At 50.4% G+C, this 21447-nt stretch overlaps 1 protein-coding gene across 2 annotated transcripts in view; it reads left to right on the top strand.

The window, feature by feature from the left end:
- UBE2G1 (ubiquitin conjugating enzyme E2 G1) overlaps positions 1 to 21447 on the top strand; it is a 121030-nt gene that overhangs the window by 47289 nt on the left and 52294 nt on the right. Inside the window, exon 1 of one of the 2 annotated variants that reach the window (XM_058704684.1) lies at positions 8841 to 8904. The exons of the other annotated variant lie outside the window; for it this stretch is intronic. Coding sequence (XP_058560667.1) covers positions 8856 to 8904 — 49 coding nt within the window. The 5' untranslated portion in view covers positions 8841 to 8855. Of the gene's footprint in view, positions 1 to 8840; positions 8905 to 21447 lie in introns of those variants that run through there. 2 annotated transcript variants of the gene reach the window in all.

The following is a 21447-nucleotide window of genomic DNA, read 5'->3' as shown; positions in this document are numbered from 1 at the left end:
TGAGGGGCTGTGAGGGGGAGTGAGGGGCTGTGAGGGGGAGTGAGGGGCTGTGAGGGGCTGTGAGGGGGAGTGAGGGGCTGTGAGGGGGGAGTGAGGGGCTGTGAGGGGGAGTGAGGGGCTGTGAGGGGGAGTGAGGGGCTGTGAGGGGCTGTGAGGGGGAGTGAGGGGCTGTGAGGGGGAGTGAGGGGCTGTGAGGGGCTGTGAGGGGCTGTGAGGGGGAGTGAGGGGCTGTGAGGGGCTGTGAGGGGCTGTGAGGGGGAGTGCGGGGGCTGTGAGGGGGAGTGAGGGGGGAGTGAGGGGCTGTGAGGGGGGAGTGAGGGGCTGTGAGGGGGGAGTGAGGGGCTGTGAGGGGGAGTGAGGGGCTGTGAGGGGGCTGTGAGGGGGAGTGAGGGGCTGTGAGGGGGAGTGAGGGGCTGTGAGGGGGAGTGAGGGGCTGTGAGGGGGCTGTGAGGGGGAGTGAGGGGCTGTGAGGGGGGAGTGAGGGGCTGTGAGGGGGAGTGAGGGGCTGTGAGGGGGAGTGAGGGGCTGTGAGGGGGCAGTGAGGGGGAGTGAGGGGCTGTGAGGGGGAGTGAGGGGCTGTGAGGGGGAGTGAGGGGCTGTGAGGGGGAGTGAGGGGCTGTGAGGGGGAGTGAGGGGCTGTGAGGGGCTGTGAGGGGGAGTGAGGGGCTGTGAGGGGCTGTGAGGGGCTGTGAGGGGGAGTGCGGGGGCTGTGAGGGGGAGTGAGGGGGGAGTGAGGGGCTGTGAGGGGGGAGTGAGGGGCTGTGAGGGGGGAGTGAGGGGCTGTGAGGGGGAGTGAGGGGCTGTGAGGGGGCTGTGAGGGGGAGTGAGGGGCTGTGAGGGGGAGTGAGGGGCTGTGAGGGGGAGTGAGGGGCTGTGAGGGGGCTGTGAGGGGGAGTGAGGGGCTGTGAGGGGGGAGTGATGGGCTGTGAGGGGGAGTGAGGGGCTGTGAGGGGGAGTGAGGGGCTGTGAGGGGGCAGTGAGGGGGAGTGAGGGGCTGTGAGGGGGAGTGAGGGGCTGTGAGGGGGAGTGAGGGGCTGTGAGGGGGCTGTGATGGGGAGTGAGGGGCTGTGAGGGGGGAGTGAGGGGCTGTGAGGGGGGAGTGAGGGGCTGTGAGGGGGGAGTGAGGGGCTGTGAGGGGGAGTGAGGGGCTGTGAGGGGCTGTGAGGGGGAGTGAGGGGCTGTGAGGGGGAGTGAGGGGCTGTGAGGGGCTGTGAGGGGGAGTGAGGGGCTGTGAGGGGGAGTGAGGGGCTGTGAGGGGGAGTGAGGGGCTGTGAGGGGGGAGTGAGGGGCTGTGAGGGGGAGTGAGGGGCTGTGAGGGGGAGTGAGGGGCTGTGAGGGGCTGTGAGGGGCTGTGAGGGGCTGTGAGGGGGAGTGAGGGGCTGTGAGGGGCTGTGAGGGGGAGTGAGGGGCTGTGAGGGGGAGTGAGGGGCTGTGAGGGGCTGTGAGGGGGAGTGAGGGGCTGTGAGGGGGAGTGAGGGGCTGTGAGGGGGAGTGAGGGGCTGTGAGGGGGGAGTGAGGGGCTGTGAGGGGGAGTGAGGGGCTGTGAGGGGGCTGTGAGGGGGCAGTGAGGTGGAGTGAGGGGGCTGTGAGGGTGGAGTGAGGGGCTGTGAGGGGCTGTGAGGGGGAGTGAGGGGCTGTGAGGGGCTGTGAGGGGCTGTGAGGGGCTGTGAGGGGGAGTGAGGGGCTGTGAGGGGGCTGTGAGGGGGAGTGAGGGGCTGTGAGGGGGAGTGAGGGGCTGTGAGGGGCTGTGAGGGGGAGTGAGGGGCTGTGAGGGGGAGTGAGGGGCTGTGAGGGGGAGTGAGGGGCTGTGAGGGGGGAGTGAGGGGCTGTGAGGGGGAGTGAGGGGCTGTGAGGGGGAGTGAGGGGCTGTGAGGGGCTGTGAGGGGCTGTGAGGGGCTGTGAGGGGGAGTGAGGGGCTGTGAGGGGCTGTGAGGGGGAGTGAGGGGCTGTGAGGGGGAGTGAGGGGCTGTGAGGGGCTGTGAGGGGGAGTGAGGGGCTGTGAGGGGGAGTGAGGGGCTGTGAGGGGGAGTGAGGGGCTGTGAGGGGGGAGTGAGGGGCTGTGAGGGGGAGTGAGGGGCTGTGAGGGGGCAGTGAGGGGGAGTGAGGGGCTGTGAGGGGCTGTGAGGGGGAGTGAGGGGCTGTGAGGGGGAGTGAGGGGCTGTGAGGGGGAGTGAGGGGCTGTGAGGGGGAGTGAGGGGCTTTGAGGGGCTGTGAGGGGGCTGTGAGGGGGAGTGAGGGGCTGTGAGGGGGCTGTGAGGGGGCAGTGAGGTGGAGTGAGGGGGCTGTGAGGGGGGAGTGAGGGGGGAGTGAGGGGCTGTGAGGGGGGAGTGAGGGGGGAGTGAGGGGCTGTGAGGGGGAGTGAGGGGCTGTGAGGGGCTGTGAGGGGGAGTGAGGGGCTGTGAGGGGGAGTGAGGGGCTGTGAGGGGCTGTGAGGGGGAGTGCGGGGGAGTGCGGGGGCTGTGAGGGGCTGTGAGGGGGAGTGAGGGGCTGTGAGGGGGCTGTGAGGGGCTGTGAGGGGGGAGTGAGGGGCTGTGAGGGGGAGTGAGGGGCTGTGAGGGGGAGTGAGGGGCTGTGAGGGGGCTGTGAGGGGGAGTGAGGGGCTGTGAGGGGGAGTGAGGGGCTGTGAGGGGGGAGTGAGGGGGGAGTGAGGGGCTGTGAGGGGGCAGTGAGGGGGAGTGAGGGGCTGTGAGGGGGAGTGAGGGGCTGTGAGGGGGCAGTGAGGGGCTGTGAGGGGCTGTGAGGGGGAGTGAGGGGCTGTGAGGGGCTGTGAGGGGGAGTGAGGGGGAGTGCGGGGGCTGTGAGGGGGAGTGAGGGGCTGTGAGGGGGAGTGAGGGGCTGTGAGGGGGAGTGAGGGGCTGTGAGGGGGGAGTGAGGGGCTGTGAGGGGGAGTGAGGGGCTGTGAGGGGGCTGTGAGGGGGAGTGAGGGGCTGTGAGGGGGAGTGAGGGGCTGTGAGGGGGAGTGAGGGGCTGTGAGGGGGGAGTGAGGGGCTGTGAGGGGGAGTGAGGGGCTGTGAGGGGGAGTGAGGGGCTGTGAGGGGGAGTGAGGGGCTGTGAGGGGGAGTGAGGGGCTGTGAGGGGGAGTGAGGGGCTGTGAGGGGGGAGTGAGGGGCTGTGAGGGGGAGTGAGGGGCTGTGAGGGGGCTGTGAGGGGGAGTGAGGGGCTGTGAGGGGGAGTGAGGGGCTGTGAGGGGGAGTGAGGGGCTGTGAGGGGGAGTGAGGGGCTGTGAGGGGGAGTGAGGGGCTGTGAGGGGGCTGTGAGGGGGAGTGAGGGGCTGTGAGGGGGAGTGAGGGGCTGTGAGGGGGGAGTGAGGGGCTGTGAGGGGGGAGTGAGGGGCTGTGAGGGGGAGTGAGGGGCTGTGAGGGGGCTGTGAGGGGGAGTGAGGGGCTGTGAGGGGGAGTGAGGGGCTGTGAGGGGGAGTGAGGGGCTGTGAGGGGGGAGTGAGGGGCTGTGAGGGGGGAGTGAGGGGCTGTGAGGGGGGAGTGAGGGGCTGTGAGGGGGAGTGAGGGGCTGTGAGGGGGAGTGAGGGGCTGTGAGGGGCTGTGAGGGGGGAGTGAGGGGCTGTGAGGGGGGAGTGAGGGGCTGTGAGGGGGAGTGAGGGGCTGTGAGGGGGAGTGAGGGGCTGTGAGGGGGCTGTGAGGGGGAGTGAGGGGCTGTGAGGGGGAGTGAGGGGCTGTGAGGGGGGAGTGAGGGGGGAGTGAGGGGCTGTGAGGGGGCAGTGAGGGGGAGTGAGGGGCTGTGAGGGGGAGTGAGGGGCTGTGAGGGGGCAGTGAGGGGCTGTGAGGGGCTGTGAGGGGGAGTGAGGGGCTGTGAGGGGCTGTGAGGGGGAGTGAGGGGGAGTGCGGGGGCTGTGAGGGGGAGTGAGGGGCTGTGAGGGGGAGTGAGGGGCTGTGAGGGGGAGTGAGGGGCTGTGAGGGGGGAGTGAGGGGCTGTGAGGGGGGAGTGAGGGGCTGTGAGGGGGGAGTGAGGGGCTGTGAGGGGGAGTGAGGGGCTGTGAGGGGGCTGTGAGGGGGAGTGAGGGGCTGTGAGGGGGAGTGAGGGGCTGTGAGGGGGAGTGAGGGGCTGTGATGGGGAGTGAGGGGCTGTGAGGGGGAGTGAGGGGGAGTAGGGGCTGTGAGGGGGAGTGGTCTGGGAGCTAAAAGGGCAATCAGAACATGGCAGCTGTCAGAGGCCAAAGAAAGTTCCAAGGAGGGCTGGGGGCACCTGTGTTAAATGAGAGGTCAGGTAAGATAAGGACTGATAAAGGTCATTAGAGGTGATGGGTGACTTGGAGTACGGTTTCTGGGGTGTGATGGGGGGCAGACGCCAGATCAGTGGGAGCCTGAGAGAGCGGGATGGGGGAAGTGGAGGCAGACAGGCAGAGCAGCCCTCTGAAAAGCTGGGCTGTAAAACGGGAGCAGAGATGGGGCAGCAGCTGGAATGAACTTGGCTTCCTGTTTCTTGTACAGATTGGAGAAATGATCGCATGTTTATTGATGGGATTGAATTCAGTAGAGAGGGGTGCGTTATGACACAGAGAAGGTAGGGTGATATGGGTTGAAGTTTAGGGAAGAGGGTGGGTCTGTGTAGAGTCTGGAAAATCTTGGAACTTACCTCATAGGTTTTTTTTTTTTTAACATTTTATTTATTTTTGAGACAGGGAGAGACAGAGCATGAACGGGGGAGGGTCAGAGAGAGGGAGACACAGAATCGGAAGCGGGCTCCAGGCTCCGAGCTGTCAGCAGAGCCCTACACGGGGCTCGAACTCAGGGACCGCGAGATCATGACCTGAGCCGAAGTCGGCCGCCTAACCGACGGAGCCACCCAGGCGCCCCAATGTTTTATTTATTTTTTGAGACAGAGCATGAACAGGGGAGGGGCAGAGAGAGAGAGGGAGACACAGAATCGGAAGCAGGCTCCAGGCTCCGAGCTGTCAGCACAGAGCCGGACGCGGGGCTCGAACCCACAAACCGCTAGATCATGATCTGAGCCGAAGTCGGACGCTTAACCGACTTAGGCACCCAGGTGCCCCATGAGTATTTATGTTTAAGAAACATGTTAATTTGTTTAATTTTGTAAGTGACTAGTTTGTTGTACTTTTTTTTTTTTTTGGTTTGGTTAGCTTTCCTAAGTGGAGTAATCATATTCAGATCTCTTTAATCATTTGTTTTTAAGCCTATGTACATTGCCCAGTTGTTCTAAAACAGTGTTAAATATTTGTGTGTTTTTTTGTAGTAATAGTTTAACTATTAACTGTGTTATATACTTTAATTTTTATTTTTCTTTCCTAAAGGAACCCTAGTTTTATTCATCTTCCTGGCTTGTCTTCCGTTAACAGTTGTCACGGCAGGCACCCTGGTTTTGTCTTGTTGCCTGACTTCAATGGAATGCTTGTAGTTTTTACCTTAGTGGCATAATGTGTCGTGTGTATACTAAATCTTTAATAAATGTACACATGTTTACAGCTTGGTATATATTTAAAAAATTTTTTCTAAACTTTTTTTTTAAGTTTATTATTTTTGAGAGAGTGTGTGTGTTTGTGGGGGGGGAGGGGCAGAGAGAATCCCAAGCAGGCTCCACACTGTCAGTGCAGAGCCTGACAGGGCTCAAACCCATGATCTGTGAGATCATGACCTGAGCCAAAGTTGGATGCTTAACCGACTGAGCCACCCAGACGCCCCTATGACATAGTGTATATTATGTGGTAAGTCTTTCTTAGAAATACCGGTACTCTATCTATCTCTGTTTTATTGGGTTTCTCTTTCCAATTAATATCATAAAATAGATCGTGTATATTACACTGTATGAAAATTTTTCAGCAGCAGTGAAAATCATGATTGCTTTTTCTCCTTGAACTTTCGTTGGATGTCTGTTCAAAGAATTGAGCCTCTTGAGTTTGTGGAAGATTCACACTTCTAAAATTTATTGTTGGTAATATTTACTAATACTTCGTTTTAGAAAGAGGTGAATGCCTAATCTCTGAGGCCTCATTGTGTGGATTCAAACCCCAGCCTCTCTGTTACAGAACCTCTCTGGGTCAGCTTCCACACCCGTGAGATGAGAAGAAACAGTGTTCAACTCCTAGGCAGGAGAGTGGTAATCAGTCCGTGGGAACTGTCACTGATGTTGTGATGTGCAGGTTGTTGGAATACTTGCCCCGTCTTGGGTCTTAGGTTTTTCCTTGTGATCTCAACCAGTGAAGGGGTCATGCATGGCACAAAAGAGGGCCTGGAGGACTGTGCTTCCAGCTGATGAAGGCTCTGGCACCCTTTTGACGGATGGGTTGTGACTCTTCTGTGCCTGCATTAGACATGTTGGCCCTCCAGCGTGTCAGATTGTTTGGAGACAAAATGAGGTGATGTTACATGCATTGCTTATCTAGATTGATGTCTACAGTCTAGTAAATCCTATATGATAGTGTTTGCTGTTATTAGTATGAATTTTTGTCAAGAGTATTCTCTGTGCTGTTTGTGCATGACAGGCTTCATGAAATGAATTGGGAAATTTTGTTTTCTGGATATGGCTTAATAAAGGAATTACCTTTTGGATTTACTCTGAAAATGTCTGGGACTCGTGTCTGGACTGGTTGGGGAGCTAGGTTCTGACAATATCGTGTTCTTCAAGTGAAACCATGTGGAACTGAGAGCACTCTGTATTTTCCTCTATTTCACCTACGTTACATTGTTTAGTAGCTTAAAATTTACAGGAAGCTTACTTCATACTTATTTTGGTTTCCTCTGTTACCATCTTATTCCTTTTCAGCCCTGATTTTTACATAATTATTTTTTTAATCCAGGTAATACGGTGTATCTGTTTTTCTTCCAAATTCAGCTTCTTGGTTTTAGAATTAAACCTGCTGTCTTCTGCTTTCCTAATTGAGTAATTTATCCATTTCTTTAATTCCTTTATTTATATATATATTTTTTAATTTTTTTTAATGTTTTATTTATTTTTGAGACAGAGATAGAGCGTGAGCAGGGGAGGGGCAGAGAGAGAGCGAGACACAGAATCCAAAGCAGGCTCCAGGCTCCAAGCTGTCAGCACAGAGCCCGACGCGGCGCTTGAACTCACAAACCGTGAGATCATGACCTGAGCCCAAGTCGGATGCTCAACCGACTGAGCTACCCAGGCACCCCTATTGATATTTTTTTAGTTCTGTTTATTTTCTAACCTTGAGTTGAATGCTTAATACATTTAATTTTAATTTTTGATGAGTTGACAGTAGTTAGATTTGGATCTTTGGGAATAACTTTATTTGTGTACCGAAGACTTTTATATAGTTTCTTATAATTGCTATTTACTAGGTAATTTGTACTAATTTTTATTTCCTTTTTTTTTTTTTTTTAAGTAAGCTCTATGCCCAGCGTGGGGCTCAAACTCAGGACACCGACATCAAGAGTCGCATGCTCTCCCGACTGAGCTGGCCAGGCAGGTGCCCCTGGATTCTATCTTTGCATGGAATAATTCAGCGAGAGGTAGCACGTAGATGGTCAAGTCCCCTCCCCGAAGTGGAGTAGTTTGCTGAATTTTGAGCTGTTGTGGCCTAAATAGACGATCTGCTCTCATTCTGTCATGTGTTCAGCCATTTTATTATTTTTGTCTTTTGATCTTTCAGGACTGAAACAGTGATGGGCTTCTGTGTTTACTTTGCCAGTTGTCTTGTATTTAAAGTTTTGGCTGTGAGTATATGTTTCGAAGTTTTATGGTGTACATAGTTTTATAAGCATGTCTTCCTTCTACCGTGATCTTCATCGTTATAGAAGGTGGCCCTTTGAATTGCACTGGTTTGGGGGAGTGTGTTGATACTTGCTTGGTGTACTTTTGCCTCACCTTCACTTTTAACGTTTCTGAGTATGTTTTGTTTTTGGTTGTCTCATGGAGACCCTGTGTCGTTGGACGAAGGTTAGTCTTTATGGACCCAGTGTGAGTTGTTTGCATTCATTTTCGTTAATGTATGTTTGGTTTTGCGTTTGTAGTACTGTTTTTTCATTGCCTATCGTTTTGCTTATTTCTTTTTGCTCTTAACATTATTTTCTTGATTTGCTGTCCCTTACCTCATTTGGTAAGTCATGTATCCTGTTTCGTTACGTGTATGGTACCATTGGTGGTAAGATGGCTCGCTATTCTGATAACCACCACTGTGGTTAAGTGCTGCTGAAGAAGCGCGCATGCCATCGATTGTGATACGCGTGCTGATTTCAGGTACACTAAAAAGTGAAAAACGGTGCAGGGGCGCCTGGGTGGCTCAGTCGGTTGAGTGTCTGACTTTGGCTCAGGTCACGATCTCGTGAGTTCGAGCCCTGCATCAGGCTCTGTGCTGACAGCTCGGAGCCTGGAGTCTGCTTCAGGTTCTGTGTCTCCCTCCTTCTCTGCCCCTCCCCTGCTTGCGCTATGTCTCCATCTGTCTGTCTGTCTCTCTCTCAAAAATAAAAAACATTAAAAAATGATAGAATGATCAATAAAAGATTTTTTAAAAAGGTGAAAACCGGTGCATCTTAGATGAAATAAGGTGGTTTGTTTATAGTTCTGCGGTTACTATTAAAAAGTTGTAGCTTTAATATACTTAAATCTATTATGTTCATTAAATAGATTTTGTTTGACGAGTGGTTTGTTGTATTCTCAGAGTTGTTGTCTGTTTAAACATGTCTGTCAGTGGCTTTCACAAGTGAAATGATATTTATTAAGAGTTTTTGAGCTACGTTACCTTCCCCTTAATACCCAGTAAACATTACTTAACTCCGTTATCTTCTGGCATCGAGGGTTACTCTAGAGAAATCTGGGGCCAGCCTGACTTTTCCCCCCTTTGTAGGTGACCTGCTTTTGCCTTGGGTGTTGGTAGAATTCTTTGTTCAGCCTGGAAGTTCAGTAACTTCGTCGGGATGAGCCTCGGTCTGGGTGTGCCTCCCTGTGACACGTTCCTGCCACACGGTGAGCCATTTCAGTGTGTGATTCGGGGGTATTTCTGACACCCCTTTTTCTTCTGTTCTTGTTCTTGCCTCAGGGAGGATCAGCTTGGTGATTGTTGCTCTTCGTTTCCGGTCATTCGTTTATTATTTTTCCGGGTGCTTCCTTTGTGCTTTTCCTCCGTGTTCTGTGTGATTTCTTGAGATGCTTTCAGAACATTGTCTTTGTCACATCAGGTCTACCTCTTCCTTTGTATGATGTGGTTTTCACCTGGCCAGTGGCTTCAGTACATCACTCAGTCTTACCTATTTATGTCTGTGAGCAGCCCTTTCAATTTGTCTCATTTATTTCCCTCTTTTTTAAAAAAGCCTTTGCTTCTTGTGGTAAAAACAGGTACAACCACATTGTTTTTGAGAAGATGGGGAAAACCAATTGCAAAGCAGCTAATAGCAAAATACATTCTCCAAGAACACAACTAAGCGACTGACTCGTAGGTGGTTCTACCAAGATACGTTGTTACGCTCGTTTGCAGGTTTAAAGATGTTTGTTTTTGCAGTTGGATGAACTCCTTTTGTGCAGGGTAGAAATCTGTTTTTGCCAGGTGTGCTTTTGTGTACAGGGGAGAAGTATTCAAAGGCCTTTTCCCTATTAATTATAGAAAATCCGTTGAAGACTTTTTCGTCGTTCAGTGAGTTGTAATGTAGACTACAAAACCGTTCACTGAAACCACGACTGACGGCCGCCGGAACAGACCCGGTGTGTGCGTTTCTCCTTCCTGCCGACTTGTTCTTGTTTTATTCTGAAGAAATGAAGGTGACCAACACTGTGCCCCTTGACCTTCGTTCAGGTTGAAGGACGTAGTGAAACTGAATGTGCGCAAATTGTGGTTACCGGGAGTGAGACTTTGTGGCTTCTGCACTTTAAAGCTTGTTAGCTGCTTGGGGAATAGGTTCTCCCTTGGTTCTGTTTGTTTTCAAAGGTGGTGGACACACAGCTTCCTTTTTGTTACTGTGGATGCTAACAAAGTTTGTCTTAACTGTTCTCGTGGGCTTGCACATTCAGAGTGGCACACAAGTATGCTGGCTACATACTCAGTATTGTGAAAAGCCTGAATTTACTGCTTGAGAGTCTAAACCGCAGCTTATCTCTGTAATTAAAACGATCAGCTTCCTAAGGGTTTCAGACTTAAAACTTAAACACACACTTAAGCTGTGCTCGATTGCCCGTAGTGTGGCATCTTCCTAAGATACATGTATTTTTACTAATCCGTGAATTCAGCAGATAGTTTCTGAAGGCTGTAGCACGGAGCGGATGGGGTCCCTGGGGCTACACCAGTAAACAGCTGATCAGCTGATTCAGAGCCTTGTTCTGGTGGTGGGGGTGGGGTGGGGTGGAGGAGATATACAAAGTTAAGAGGAAGGTGTGGAGGGCTATGGGGGGTCCTAAAACAGGGAGAGGGGATAAAATAGGGAGTGTGTAAGCACCGGGGGGGGGGGGGTGTAATTTAAAATAGGGTGACGGCAACGAATTGAGTTAGGTGAGGAAGTGAACCGTGGGACGATGCAGCAAGCAGGGAGGGAGAGGGAGGAGAGCAGTGGGCTGAAGGCCAGCGAAGGAGGCAGCAGGGGGAGGCTGAGGAGACGTGGGGGCAAGTTCTGGAGATCGTGAGCTGAAGCCCGGGAGACCCTCACTGAGAGGGAGACAAGGCACAGGCTCAGTGGTGACGCGGTCCAGACTCACGTGTGAGAACAGACACCCTGACAGAGGGGTTGTTCGTGGCATCCCACGTGTGTAAGTAAACATTCGTAACTGAAAGCAAAGCTTCACCAGCGCTGTCCCTATTGGATGTTTTCTTTTTATTAGGAAAACATGCTGCTGGTGTCCCTCCCTGCGCATGTATGTCACGACCACATTTCTTGTGATTGAGAAACACTGCTAGACGAGATGCGGCCTCTGCCGTGGTGGGAAGGAAGAAAAGAGAGCGTAGGGCGTTGTGTTTTAAAGGAAAATGAGGGGCGCCTGGGTGGCGCAGTCGGTTAAGCGTCCGACTTCAGCCAGGTCACGATCTCGCGGTCCGTGAGTTCGAGCCCCGCGTCAGGCTCTGGGCTGATGGCTCGGAGCCTGGAGCCTGTTTCCGATTCTGTGTCTCCCTCTCTCTCTGCCCCTCCCCCGGTCATGCTCTGTCTCTCTCTGTCCCAAAAATAAATAAAAAGCGTTGGAAAAAAAAAAAAAAAAAAAGGAAAATGAATAAAGTGTGAAAATATAAAAGAATAGAAACCAATATCAAATGCACCCTTAGCTTAAAAAATAATTAAATACGAGGTCTACAAAGGCCTAATAGTGAAGAGCCTCACCCACCAGAGGCGACTATTTAAAAAATATTTTTTGGGGGTGCCTGGGTGGCTCAGTTGGTTAAGCGCCTGACTTCTGCTCAGGTCATGATCTCACAGTCGGTGAGCTTGAGCCCCGTGTCAGGCTCTGTGCTGACAGCTCAGAGCCTGGAGCCTTCTTTGGATTCTTTCTGTCTGTCTATGTCTCTCTCCCTCTCTCCCTCTCCCCCCTCCCACCCCTCTCTCACTCGCACTCTCTGTCTCTGTCTCTCTCTCTCTCTGTCAAAAGTATATAAACATTACAATTTTTTTAAAAAATATTTCTTTAAATTTATTTACTCAAAAGTAAATAAACATTAAAATTTTTTTTTTAATTTTTTTTTTAAAACTTTTCTTATTTGAGAGAGAGAGTGAGAGAGCAGAGGAGGGTAGAGAGAATTGCAAGCAGGCCCCGTGTTGTCAGTGCAGAGCCTGATGGGAGGCTCGAACCCACAAACCATGAGATCATTACCTGATCCGAAACCATGATGCTTAACTGACTGAGCCACCCAGGCACCACACCCCCCAAATGTTTTTTAATGTTTATTTATTTTGGGAGAGCGAGAACTAGCGGAGGAGGGCAGAGAGAGAGAGAGGACAGAAGATCCAATGCCAGCTCTGTGCTGACAGCAGAGAGCCTGATGTGCGGCCCGAACTCATGAACTGAACCGTGAGATCATGACCTGAGCTGAAGCCAGATGCTTAACCAACTGAGCCACCGAGGCTCCTCAGAAACAGCTACCTTAAAAATATCTTTTTGCTGCAAATTTCTTGGGGCCCCGTGTTTGTAAATAATATGCTTATAGTGTTTATTTTTTGTTTACCAACTTCAGGCATCCTCTGTTGACTTATTGCTGTGACAGATGTTCTCAGTCTCACTTCCTACTGCTGACAGGCTCTGGGGTTCTGCCTAGAACATTAGCTACCACCTTCCCCCTCCCCCTCCCCCCTCTATTCCTCCCTGCAGCTCCTCTGTGAGTGTCCTGTGCTGCTCCCTGCACTCTGCCTGATCAGTTTGCCCTCTGCCGCCCATTTTCCATCTTTCAGAACCATGGGCAATCTACCTTGTCTTTTTTTTTTTTTAATGTTTATTTATTTTGAGAGAGAGAGCACGCACGCCCAAACGGGGGTGGGGAGAATGGGGAGAGAAACCCAAGCAGGCTCCTGTGCTGTCCGCACAGAGCCTGATGTAGGTCTTGATCCCACGAACCATGAGATCATGACCTGAGCTGACATCAAGAGTCGGACGCTCAACCGGCTGAACCACCCAGGCGCCCCCTACCTTGTCTGTAAACAAAATATTTTCACTTAAATGGTTATTTTAAAATTTGGTTCGATAAATTTAATTATTAGGAAGGAAAGGAAATGAACATGTGGGATCACACTGGTGCCGTGAACTGGAAGATAGATTGGAGGTTGGCCACAGCTTTTTGTTTTGTTTTGTTTTGTTTTGTTTTAAAATATGTGCAGTGTGTGCTTTTTTTAAGAGTTAGAGATATATTTACAATACTTCATCTTTTTAAAACAAATTCTAAACATTTCCCCGTGTCATTAAAGTACTTTAAATAGTTGCGTAGCAATTTTCCATATCCTGGTACCATAATAGTCCCCCAAATTTGACTTTTAGGTGGTTTTTAAATTATAAATAATTATAAACTATTTAAATTACAGCTAATGCTTCCATGGGTTTTCCTTATGAACAATATTTACATGCTACGTTGGATTGCTTCGCTTAGGATAAATATCTAGGAGTACTCCTTGTTGCATCAGAGAAGATAAACGTTTTTTGAGGTTCGTGTTTTCTTTCCGTTTTACTGAGATGCAGCTCACGTGGTACACGTTTAAGGTGTGCAGCGTCCTGACTTAGACATATTGTGAACCTCCATCACTGTACAGAGCTACAAGAGAAAAGGAAAAAACTGTGTTTGTGCTTGGTTCTGTTGTTTCCTTTTGATGAGAACTTTCAGGCTGTGCTGTCCTTGTGTCAGGTATGCCGCACGGCTGAGTTAGCCAGGCCATGATGTTGTACCTTACTCACTTTATAGCTGGAGGCTTGTCCTTTTTGACGTTCTGTCTCCAGTTCCCTTCTGGGAAGGCTGTGTTCTTTTATATTCCCACTCTCACTGAATTGAAATGCCACCTTTTACTGTGTTCTCATTCTTACTGCTTATCAGGGACTTCTGAAAATGTTTGATTCTGACAGGTAAGAAGAAATTTTATTTTAAAAATTCCCAGGGCATCTGGGTGGCTCAGTCGGTTAAGTGTCTAACTTCAGCTCAGGTCACGATCTTGCCGTTCCTGAGTTTGAGCCCCGCGTCGGGCTCTGTGCTGACGGCTCAGAGTCTGGAGCCTGATTCGGATCCTGTGTCTCCCTCTCTCTCTGCCCCTTCCCCGCTCATGCTCTGTCTCTCTCTCAAAAATAAGTAAACATTAAAAAAACCCCAAAACTTAAAAATTCCCGAGAAAGTTGGAACACTTCCTGACAGTTTGGAGTTTGTTGGTTGTTTTAGAGGTTCATGACAGCAGTAACTTGCCTTTTAACTTTTTTGGGCTATTTTGGTATGGAAATTGTTTTAGTTGTCCAATTAATTAGTCCTTCCTGTCTTTTCTTCCTTTTCTGTGACACTTAGAATGTTTCCTCTTTGTAAGATCAGATAAGACTATGGAAAATTTGAAGGTGGCTTTGAAATGGGGCGGGGGGGGGGGAACTTGACAGCAGTGTTTTTAAACACGGCTGGCCTTTGGTCTGCTGACAGATATCCATCATACTAATTTAATTTTAGTGTGTTGCTACTTTGCCTTGTACTGTGGAGGTGTTAAATTATTACTTTATTTTTTTATTTTTATTTTTTTAAATTACCTTCCAAGTTAGTGTGTAGTGCAGTAATGTTTTCAGGAGTAGAATCCAGGGATTCATCCCCTACAAATAACACCCAGTGCTCCTCCCCCGTGTCCTCCCTAATGCCCCTCCCCCACTTAGCCCATCGCCCCTCCCACAACCCCTCCAGTTTGTTCTCTGTATTTAAGAGGCTCTTCTGTTTTGTCCCCCTCCCCGTTTTTAGATTATTTTTGTTTCCCTTCCCTCATGTTCATCTGTTTTGTCTTTTACAGTTCTCCTGTGAGTGAGGTCATATGATTTTTGTCTTTCTCTAATTTCACTTAGCATAATACCCTCCAGTTCCGTCCCTGTAGTTGCAATGGCAGGATTTCATTCTTTTTGATCGCCGAGTAATACTCCATTGTGTGTAGATACCACATCTTCTGTATCCATTCATCCGTCGATGGACACGTGGGCTCCATCAAAGTACTTTGTAACGTGTAAAGCTTTTGAGACCTATGAGGAGTTTCTAGGACTGGTAGCGGGCAGCCCTGGGCAGTCTGGGCTGACAGCGTAAGCTTTCTCTACGGAGCCATGGAGTGTCACCGGGGAGTCTGTCACTCTGTGGCGTACTTCCATTAGGAACCTCTGGTGATAGTTTAGTCCTTCTGGGGGAAAAATTAACTCATTTAATTTTAGACTGAGAGCACTTTTACTGACATTTTAAGCTATTTGTAAGTAGCAACATGGTATAAAAATGTTTTGAAAATAAGTTTTAGAAAGCCTCCATGGTCAGTGGACCAGGTGGCATAGTAAACAAGGTCATACTGAGAAGAGAGAAATTGGTTTATGAATTGACTACAGGGTATATAGGTCCCATGGGCCTTTCAGTATTACTTTGAAGGGATCCTTGTTTTTTGTGGTTGAAATCCTTAACCACTGTAAAAATGTCTTGAATTTTCAACACATTAAAATCTTTAACCTACACAAGTAAATTCCTGTTTCTGAGATGTTGATTATCAGCTGTAGAGTGAGATTTCACTTCAACACGATACTTATGGTTTTGGTGTATTTTTTTCTCCAACTTTTTTTTTTTTAAGTTACAAACTTTTTTTAAAAGTTTATTTCTATTAAAAACATTTTTGTTAATCTTTATTTTTGAGAGACAGAGAGAGAGAGGACACAGGGAAGGGGCACAGAGAGAGGGAGGCACAGAATCCGAAGCAGGCTCCAGGCTCCGAGCTGTCAGCACAGAGCCTGATATGGGGCTCGAACTCACAAGCTGTGAGATCATGACCTGAGCCGAAGTCGGATGCCCAACCAACTGAGCCACCCAGGGGCCCCATTTTTATTTATTTATTGTGAGGGAGACACAGAGAGCATGAGCAGTAAGAGGGGCGGAAAGAGTAGGAGCGGGAATCCCGAGCAGGCTCCATGCTGTCAGTACAGAGCCCGACTCAGGGCTCCCGACTCATGAACCGCGAGATCATCACCTGAGCTGAAATCAGGAGTCGGATGGATGCTCAACTGCTTGAGCCCCCCAGCTGCCCCCCCAACCACTTTAATACACATTTGTTTCCATATCTTGGCATCACGTGTGTGTCAGCCTACTCAGGAAACACGCTCTGTTAGGCTGTGCCGTTGTCTTGTCCCGCCGATGCAGCCACATCATTTCTCACTTACACACTTTTGTAAAAGTTTTCATTGAATTCCAGTTTTTCACGTAGGTGCTCAGGTTTCCTGTGTACATTTCAGTAACTATGCAGAAAGTGTCAGAGTCTCACGGGTTCTTGGTGTGCCCAGCAGTGATGCTGGGGGCCGAGAAGCAGGCACTCGGGCCGGGCTGGGCCCCCACCACTGTCCCTCTCTCTGGTAGTCAGGGCACAGGGCCGGGAATTCTGACCAAAATCTTAGGCTTCACTGAAATATTTGCTAATTCCTTTGACATTTATTGCGTCCATTATCCGCTCCCCCCCCCCCCCCCGCAGTAAATGCAAGAGCTTTTGGTATGCGTGAGGTTCTAGACTGCTTTTGCAAAAACACTCAGTATGTCAGTATTCCGAAGAGTGTAAAATAATTGCAGCTTGTACATTTATTTAAAAAGTTAGTTTGTGAAAAGCGTACCTAGGTTTTTTTAAGCCAACACTGGCTCTTCACGTTTTGGTTGTCAGCTGGAGGAACCAGACTGGCGGTTAATTTTCTAGTCCAGGCTGTGACTTCCTACTCTGCACAACTAAAGGCCCCCACCATGGTGGGATTTGGTATCTCTTGTAAACCTAGGCGGTCTGGGGACCCATCTGGGGTTGTTTCTGCCCTCGTGTCTTTAACAGTGACAGTGAGGATGCTGGCTTCCTTGTGCGTGGCAGGGACTCCCTCCCGTGGACCTTTTATCTCTGCAAAGTAAAGGAGAACACAGTCCCACGTGGGAAGAGAGGGCACGTGTGTTTCAAAGGTCATGCGTATCAAGGCAAGGGTGGCGAACGTCTCATGACGTGTTCGTTTGGCTGGAGTGGCTGCTGCGCACCTGGTGAGAAACGTGGAGTTCGTGATCGGTGATCGACGGGGCCTCCCTCGTGCGGCACCCGCCACGGGCTTGACGTGAGTGGGCACAGTGGTACCTGCAGTCTGCTCTTGGCTTCCCTTTGACAGGGTCCACGTTTACCTGATTTGTATGTCGGGTTTTTGTGTTGTGATGATATACATGTAACAGTTTGTTAACCACAGGTGTGGAGTTCATTGGCGTTAAGCACATTCACATTGTTCTGGAACCATCACCGCTGTCTGTATCCAGAACTTTTTCATCCTCTCAGACTGAAATTCTGTGCCCATTAAACAATATGCCCCATTCGCTCCTCCCCCGTTTCTGTGGATTTGACTAGTCGGGGGTGCCCACCTGTGTGAGAGGCACACAGAACCTGTTCTTTTGCGTCTGACGCATTTCGCTTGCTGTAATGTCGTGCTTCCAAGGCTTGTGCGGGTTGTGGCACGTGTCAGAACTTCTTTTTAAAGGCAGCGTGCTATCCCACCGGCTGTTTCTGCGTGTCGTGTGGCCCCTCCTCTGCCAGTGGACGCCGGGTGTTTCCTGTTGTTCGCCGGCGGCGAATGATGCTGCTGTGGACGTGGGTGTGCCGCTATCTGTTTGAGTCTCTGCTTTTCAAGCGTATTTATTTATCATGAGGGTGAGACAGCGTGAGCGAGCCGGGGTGGGGGCAGAGAGAGAGAATCCCAAGCAGGCTCTGCCCCGTCAGCGTGTGACCCGTGAGGTCATGAGCTGAAACCAAGAGTCGGACACTTAAGCGACTCCTGTACACACTCTGTCATTTCGTTTAACACTCCCACTAGCAATGCACAAGGGCTCCCAATTTCTGTACATCTTTGTTAGTAATTGTTATTTTGTTATTATTATTTTTTTAAAATAACAGCCAACCTAATCCGTGTGAAATGGTGTCTTCTTGTAATTTTGGTTTGCTTTTCCCTAATGGTGAGTGATGGTGAGCGTCTTTTCCGTGCTTCCATCAGTGTGTGTTCTTTAGAGGTGTGTCTGTTCAACTCCTTTGCCCGTTTTTGAACTTTGATGTGTGTGTGTGAACGTGTATAAACTTTGCACGTTCAGGATGCCAGTCCCGGGTCAGGCAGGTGATGTGCAGGTGTCCCCTGCTCTGCGAGGGCCCTTCGACGCATAGGCTTTCGTTTTGATGAGGTCTGCTTGATCTTTTCCCTTCTTTGGCACTTCTGTAGAGCGCTGTCAGTGGAAGACGCTGTCCTGTCCCCAGCGAGCAGTCTTGGTCCCCTTGGCGAAAATCCTGTGGCCATTTGTGCGAGGGTTTATTTCTGGGCTTTTGTTCTAATCCATTGGCCTGTGTGCCTTTTTATGCCACCACTACACTGGTTGGAGTATCACAGCTCTGTAGGAAGTTCTGAACTTAGAAAACGCGAGTCTTGAGGTTTTCACCTTTGTTCTTTTTCTGGATTGTTTTGGCTACTTTGGAGTCCCTTGAGACGCCTTACGAATGTTAGGAAGGGTATATCTTCTTTTGTAAAAAGTGTTTTCAAAATTTTGATAAGGATTTTGTTGAATCTGTAGATCTCTTTGGGTGGATTTTATATAATTTGAACAAAAAATTCAGTTGCTTCAAGGTCTCTTTTAAAAAAATTTTTTTTCGGTTATTTCAAGTATTTGTCCTTTTTACTTTTATGCTGTATGTCTGTGTATATAGTGTGTGTGTGTGACACGTGGTTTTAAGAGGCACATATGATGCAGGTTGTGACTGCTACTCAGGTGAAGAAATAGTTGTGTGAAGTTTTAAAACCACCAAACTAGAGCACGGATAAGCAAATGGTTACGACTTCAGCTGAAGTCATAAAACAGGACCGTGTTACTGAGGTGCGCCGGGAAGAACGCGGCATTAGGTGCATGTCATTAGCTAGGCCTGATCGGAGCCCTGGTGCGCGGGACGACGTTGCCTGGAGAGCCTGGTGGCGCGTCTAGAGTAGGGACCCCTGAGTGCCGAAGTCTGAAAGCACCACTCTGGACACCAGGCAAGGGTCTCAACTTGTCTGTTCTGTGCAGGATTATGAAGGAAGGGGGTTGAGAGAAGTAGCTAGAAAGCAGTGCCTGTTGAAGCCGAGTCGTATTGGGACAAGAATTAGAACTATTTTGTTCCTAATTGCCGCTCTCAGACCCCGCGCTCTGCGTAATTACAGTCCAGTGTGATTGTGCACCCACTGGAACTGCCTATGTTTGTTTGTTTGTTTATTTATTTATTTATTTATTTTTTAAAGTTTATTTATTTTTGACAGAGAGAGAGGCAGAGAATGAGCAGGGGAGAGGCAGAGAGAGATGGAGAAACAGACTCGGAAGCAGGCTCCAGGCTCTGAATTGTCGGCACAGAGCCTGACGCCGGGCTCGAACTCACAAACTGCGAGATATGACCTGAGCTGAAGTCAGATGCTCAACCAACTGAGCCACCCAGGCGCCCCGGAACTGCCTAGGCTTAAATGTGGCTTTGGCGAACGGTGATGTACCTAATACAGACTTTCTGTGATTCAGCAAGTGCTGTATGAAATCATGCACGTAGCTTGGTTGTTTAAAGTGTGGGGTTTATGCTTGAGGGTTCAGATGTTAGAGCAGTCAGGTGAGTTCTTACATTTCCACTGCCCCAAATTAATGGCTCTCCTTGAGCATTTTACAATATAATTGAGTTATAAAAACAAACCTAAAGTAATTTATGTAGCCGGAATATGGCAAACTTGGTAATACACGGTGCCAGGGATCACAGCCAACAACTTAACTTATATTCTGGGTTTGGGAAGATTTTAGGAAGCTCTGATGCTTGAGGCAGCTCTCTAAGGTCTGATAAGTTTTCATGGGGCGCCTGGGTGGCTCAGTCAGTTGAGCGTCCGACTTCGGCTCGGGTCATGATCTCACGGTTTGTGGGTTCGAGCCCCGTGTCGGGCTCTGTGCTGACAGCTCAGAGCCTGGAGCCTGCTTTGGATTCTGTGTGTCTCCCCCTCTCTCTGCTCCTCCCCCACTCATGCTCTGTCTCTCTCTCTCAAAAATAAACAAACATTAAAAAAAAATGAATACACTTAAAAGAAAAAAAAAAAAAAGGATCCCTAGCAATTGTCTCTGGTCCTGGGTACTTTCTGGCTGCGAAGTGAAGGACTTAGGGGAATGCACAATCAGGACCGGGGAGACGTGGGGCATCCTGACCACAGCCACCCTCCCCCCTCTCCTTGGACTGGACAGTATGGGGGGTTTTAGACTCATCCATCGTTCCTGTCTGCGTTAGGTCCCCCAAACTCCGTCCCTACCTGAGAGCTGTGCCCCCAGGATGCCCGCTCCCAGGGACACTTGGCACTGAATGGTTAGGATGGACTGAACAGCAGGTAATAGGTGTAGGGGCTGTGAGTCCACCTACTAGGAAGCAAGGGGTTCTCGGGGCGCCTGGGTGGCTCAGTCAGTTAAGCGTGGACTTCGGCTCAGGTCATGATCTCACAGTTGCGCAGTTCCTGAGTTCGAGCCCCACGTGGGGCTCTGTGCTGACCCCTGAGAGCCTGGAGCCTGCTTTGGATTCTGTGTCTCCCTCTCTCTCTGCCCCTCCCCACTTGTGCTCTGTCTCTCTCAAAAATGAACATTAAAAAAAAAAAAAAGATTTGATATGCTTTCAAAAGCAGAGGTAAGGGGCCGTTGAAGTATGAATTTGTGTTTAAGGATCGGGGGTTGGCCTGAGGAGGGAGGTCAGATCTGGTTTAAGAGCAGTTCGGTGATGTGGAATCATGAGCGCCCCTGGGGGTGTGTTCAGGGGTGCAGGGCAGGGGATAGGGTAAGAGATAAAGATGGAAAGATTTGTTTTGAAGTCGGTCATAGAGGACCAGAATTCTGTGTGAGCAAGAATAATCTGGTGGTGGTTTGCGGGTTGGGTCGCTGGGAAACAGACCCTGGGGGACGTCTGTGGGAGGCAGGTTGCAGGGAGGTTATAGCTGCAAGGCTGGGTGAGGGCAGGGGAGGGAGTGATGGGAAGTCAGATGGAAGAACCGTTTGGGAGGGACCAGGTTGAGCCCTGCTGAAACCGTCAGAAGTTGGGGAAAGGCACTCTTGGAACCCCCCTTCAGGAGGTAGAACTGGAAGGCTTCAGTGTGTGCGGGTGCCCGGGGCGAGGGCAGGTGAGCAGACAGAAAAGGGCAGATGGTGGGATGTTCTGGGCTGGGCTGGCATGGGGCGGGGGGGGGGGGGCACCCTAAAGAAGGGGGAGGGGCTCCCAAACCTGAGGGAGGGAAGTGGGAAAGTGGGGGAGTGTAGTTCCTGAAGCCTGACGTTGACAGCAGCAGGATGGAACTTCCTTCGTCTGAGGAACTTGGTGATCCACCACGAGGGGAGGGGGTTTCGCCCTTTCGAAGGGCTCTGTTTAGTGGGTGTAGTCGTGTTGCGTCATTCACATTGTTGTGCAGACCGTTGCCGGCATCCACAAAGGTATTTGAGTCGGGAAAGTATGAAATAAAGGGCTGCTTACATAGTTTTTAGTTGGAGGATTTGATTGGACTGCTCGTTTTTTCTCTCTTACTCAAAAAGTGGCTTGTGATGGCTTGTGGGGATGCTTGGAATCCCTCAGCGTGTGCATGCGCTCCAGGCTGCGCAGCCCCGTCCTGCTCTCCTCGCGTACACCGAGGTGCTTTTCTTCCAGAAGGCATCGCCACTTAGCAGCGTGCTTTAGATTCGTTGGTCGTCTTTCCCCGCCAGAAGGAAGGACCCGTAAGACTGTTCTCTCCTGACCACAAGGAGCAGCGGCTCTTTTGCTCTTTGGTGTGTCTCCGGTATCTAGCACATACTCACATTAATTTTTGAGTAAATGAACAAGTTTAGGAAAGTTGACATCGATT

Source organism: Neofelis nebulosa, chromosome 16 (genome assembly GCF_028018385.1).
Source record: "Neofelis nebulosa isolate mNeoNeb1 chromosome 16, mNeoNeb1.pri, whole genome shotgun sequence".
NCBI classification, from domain to species: Eukaryota; Metazoa; Chordata; class Mammalia; order Carnivora; family Felidae; genus Neofelis; species Neofelis nebulosa.
Note: the sequence above shows the minus strand (reverse complement) of the source record. Positions and strands in the feature narration are given on the sequence as shown.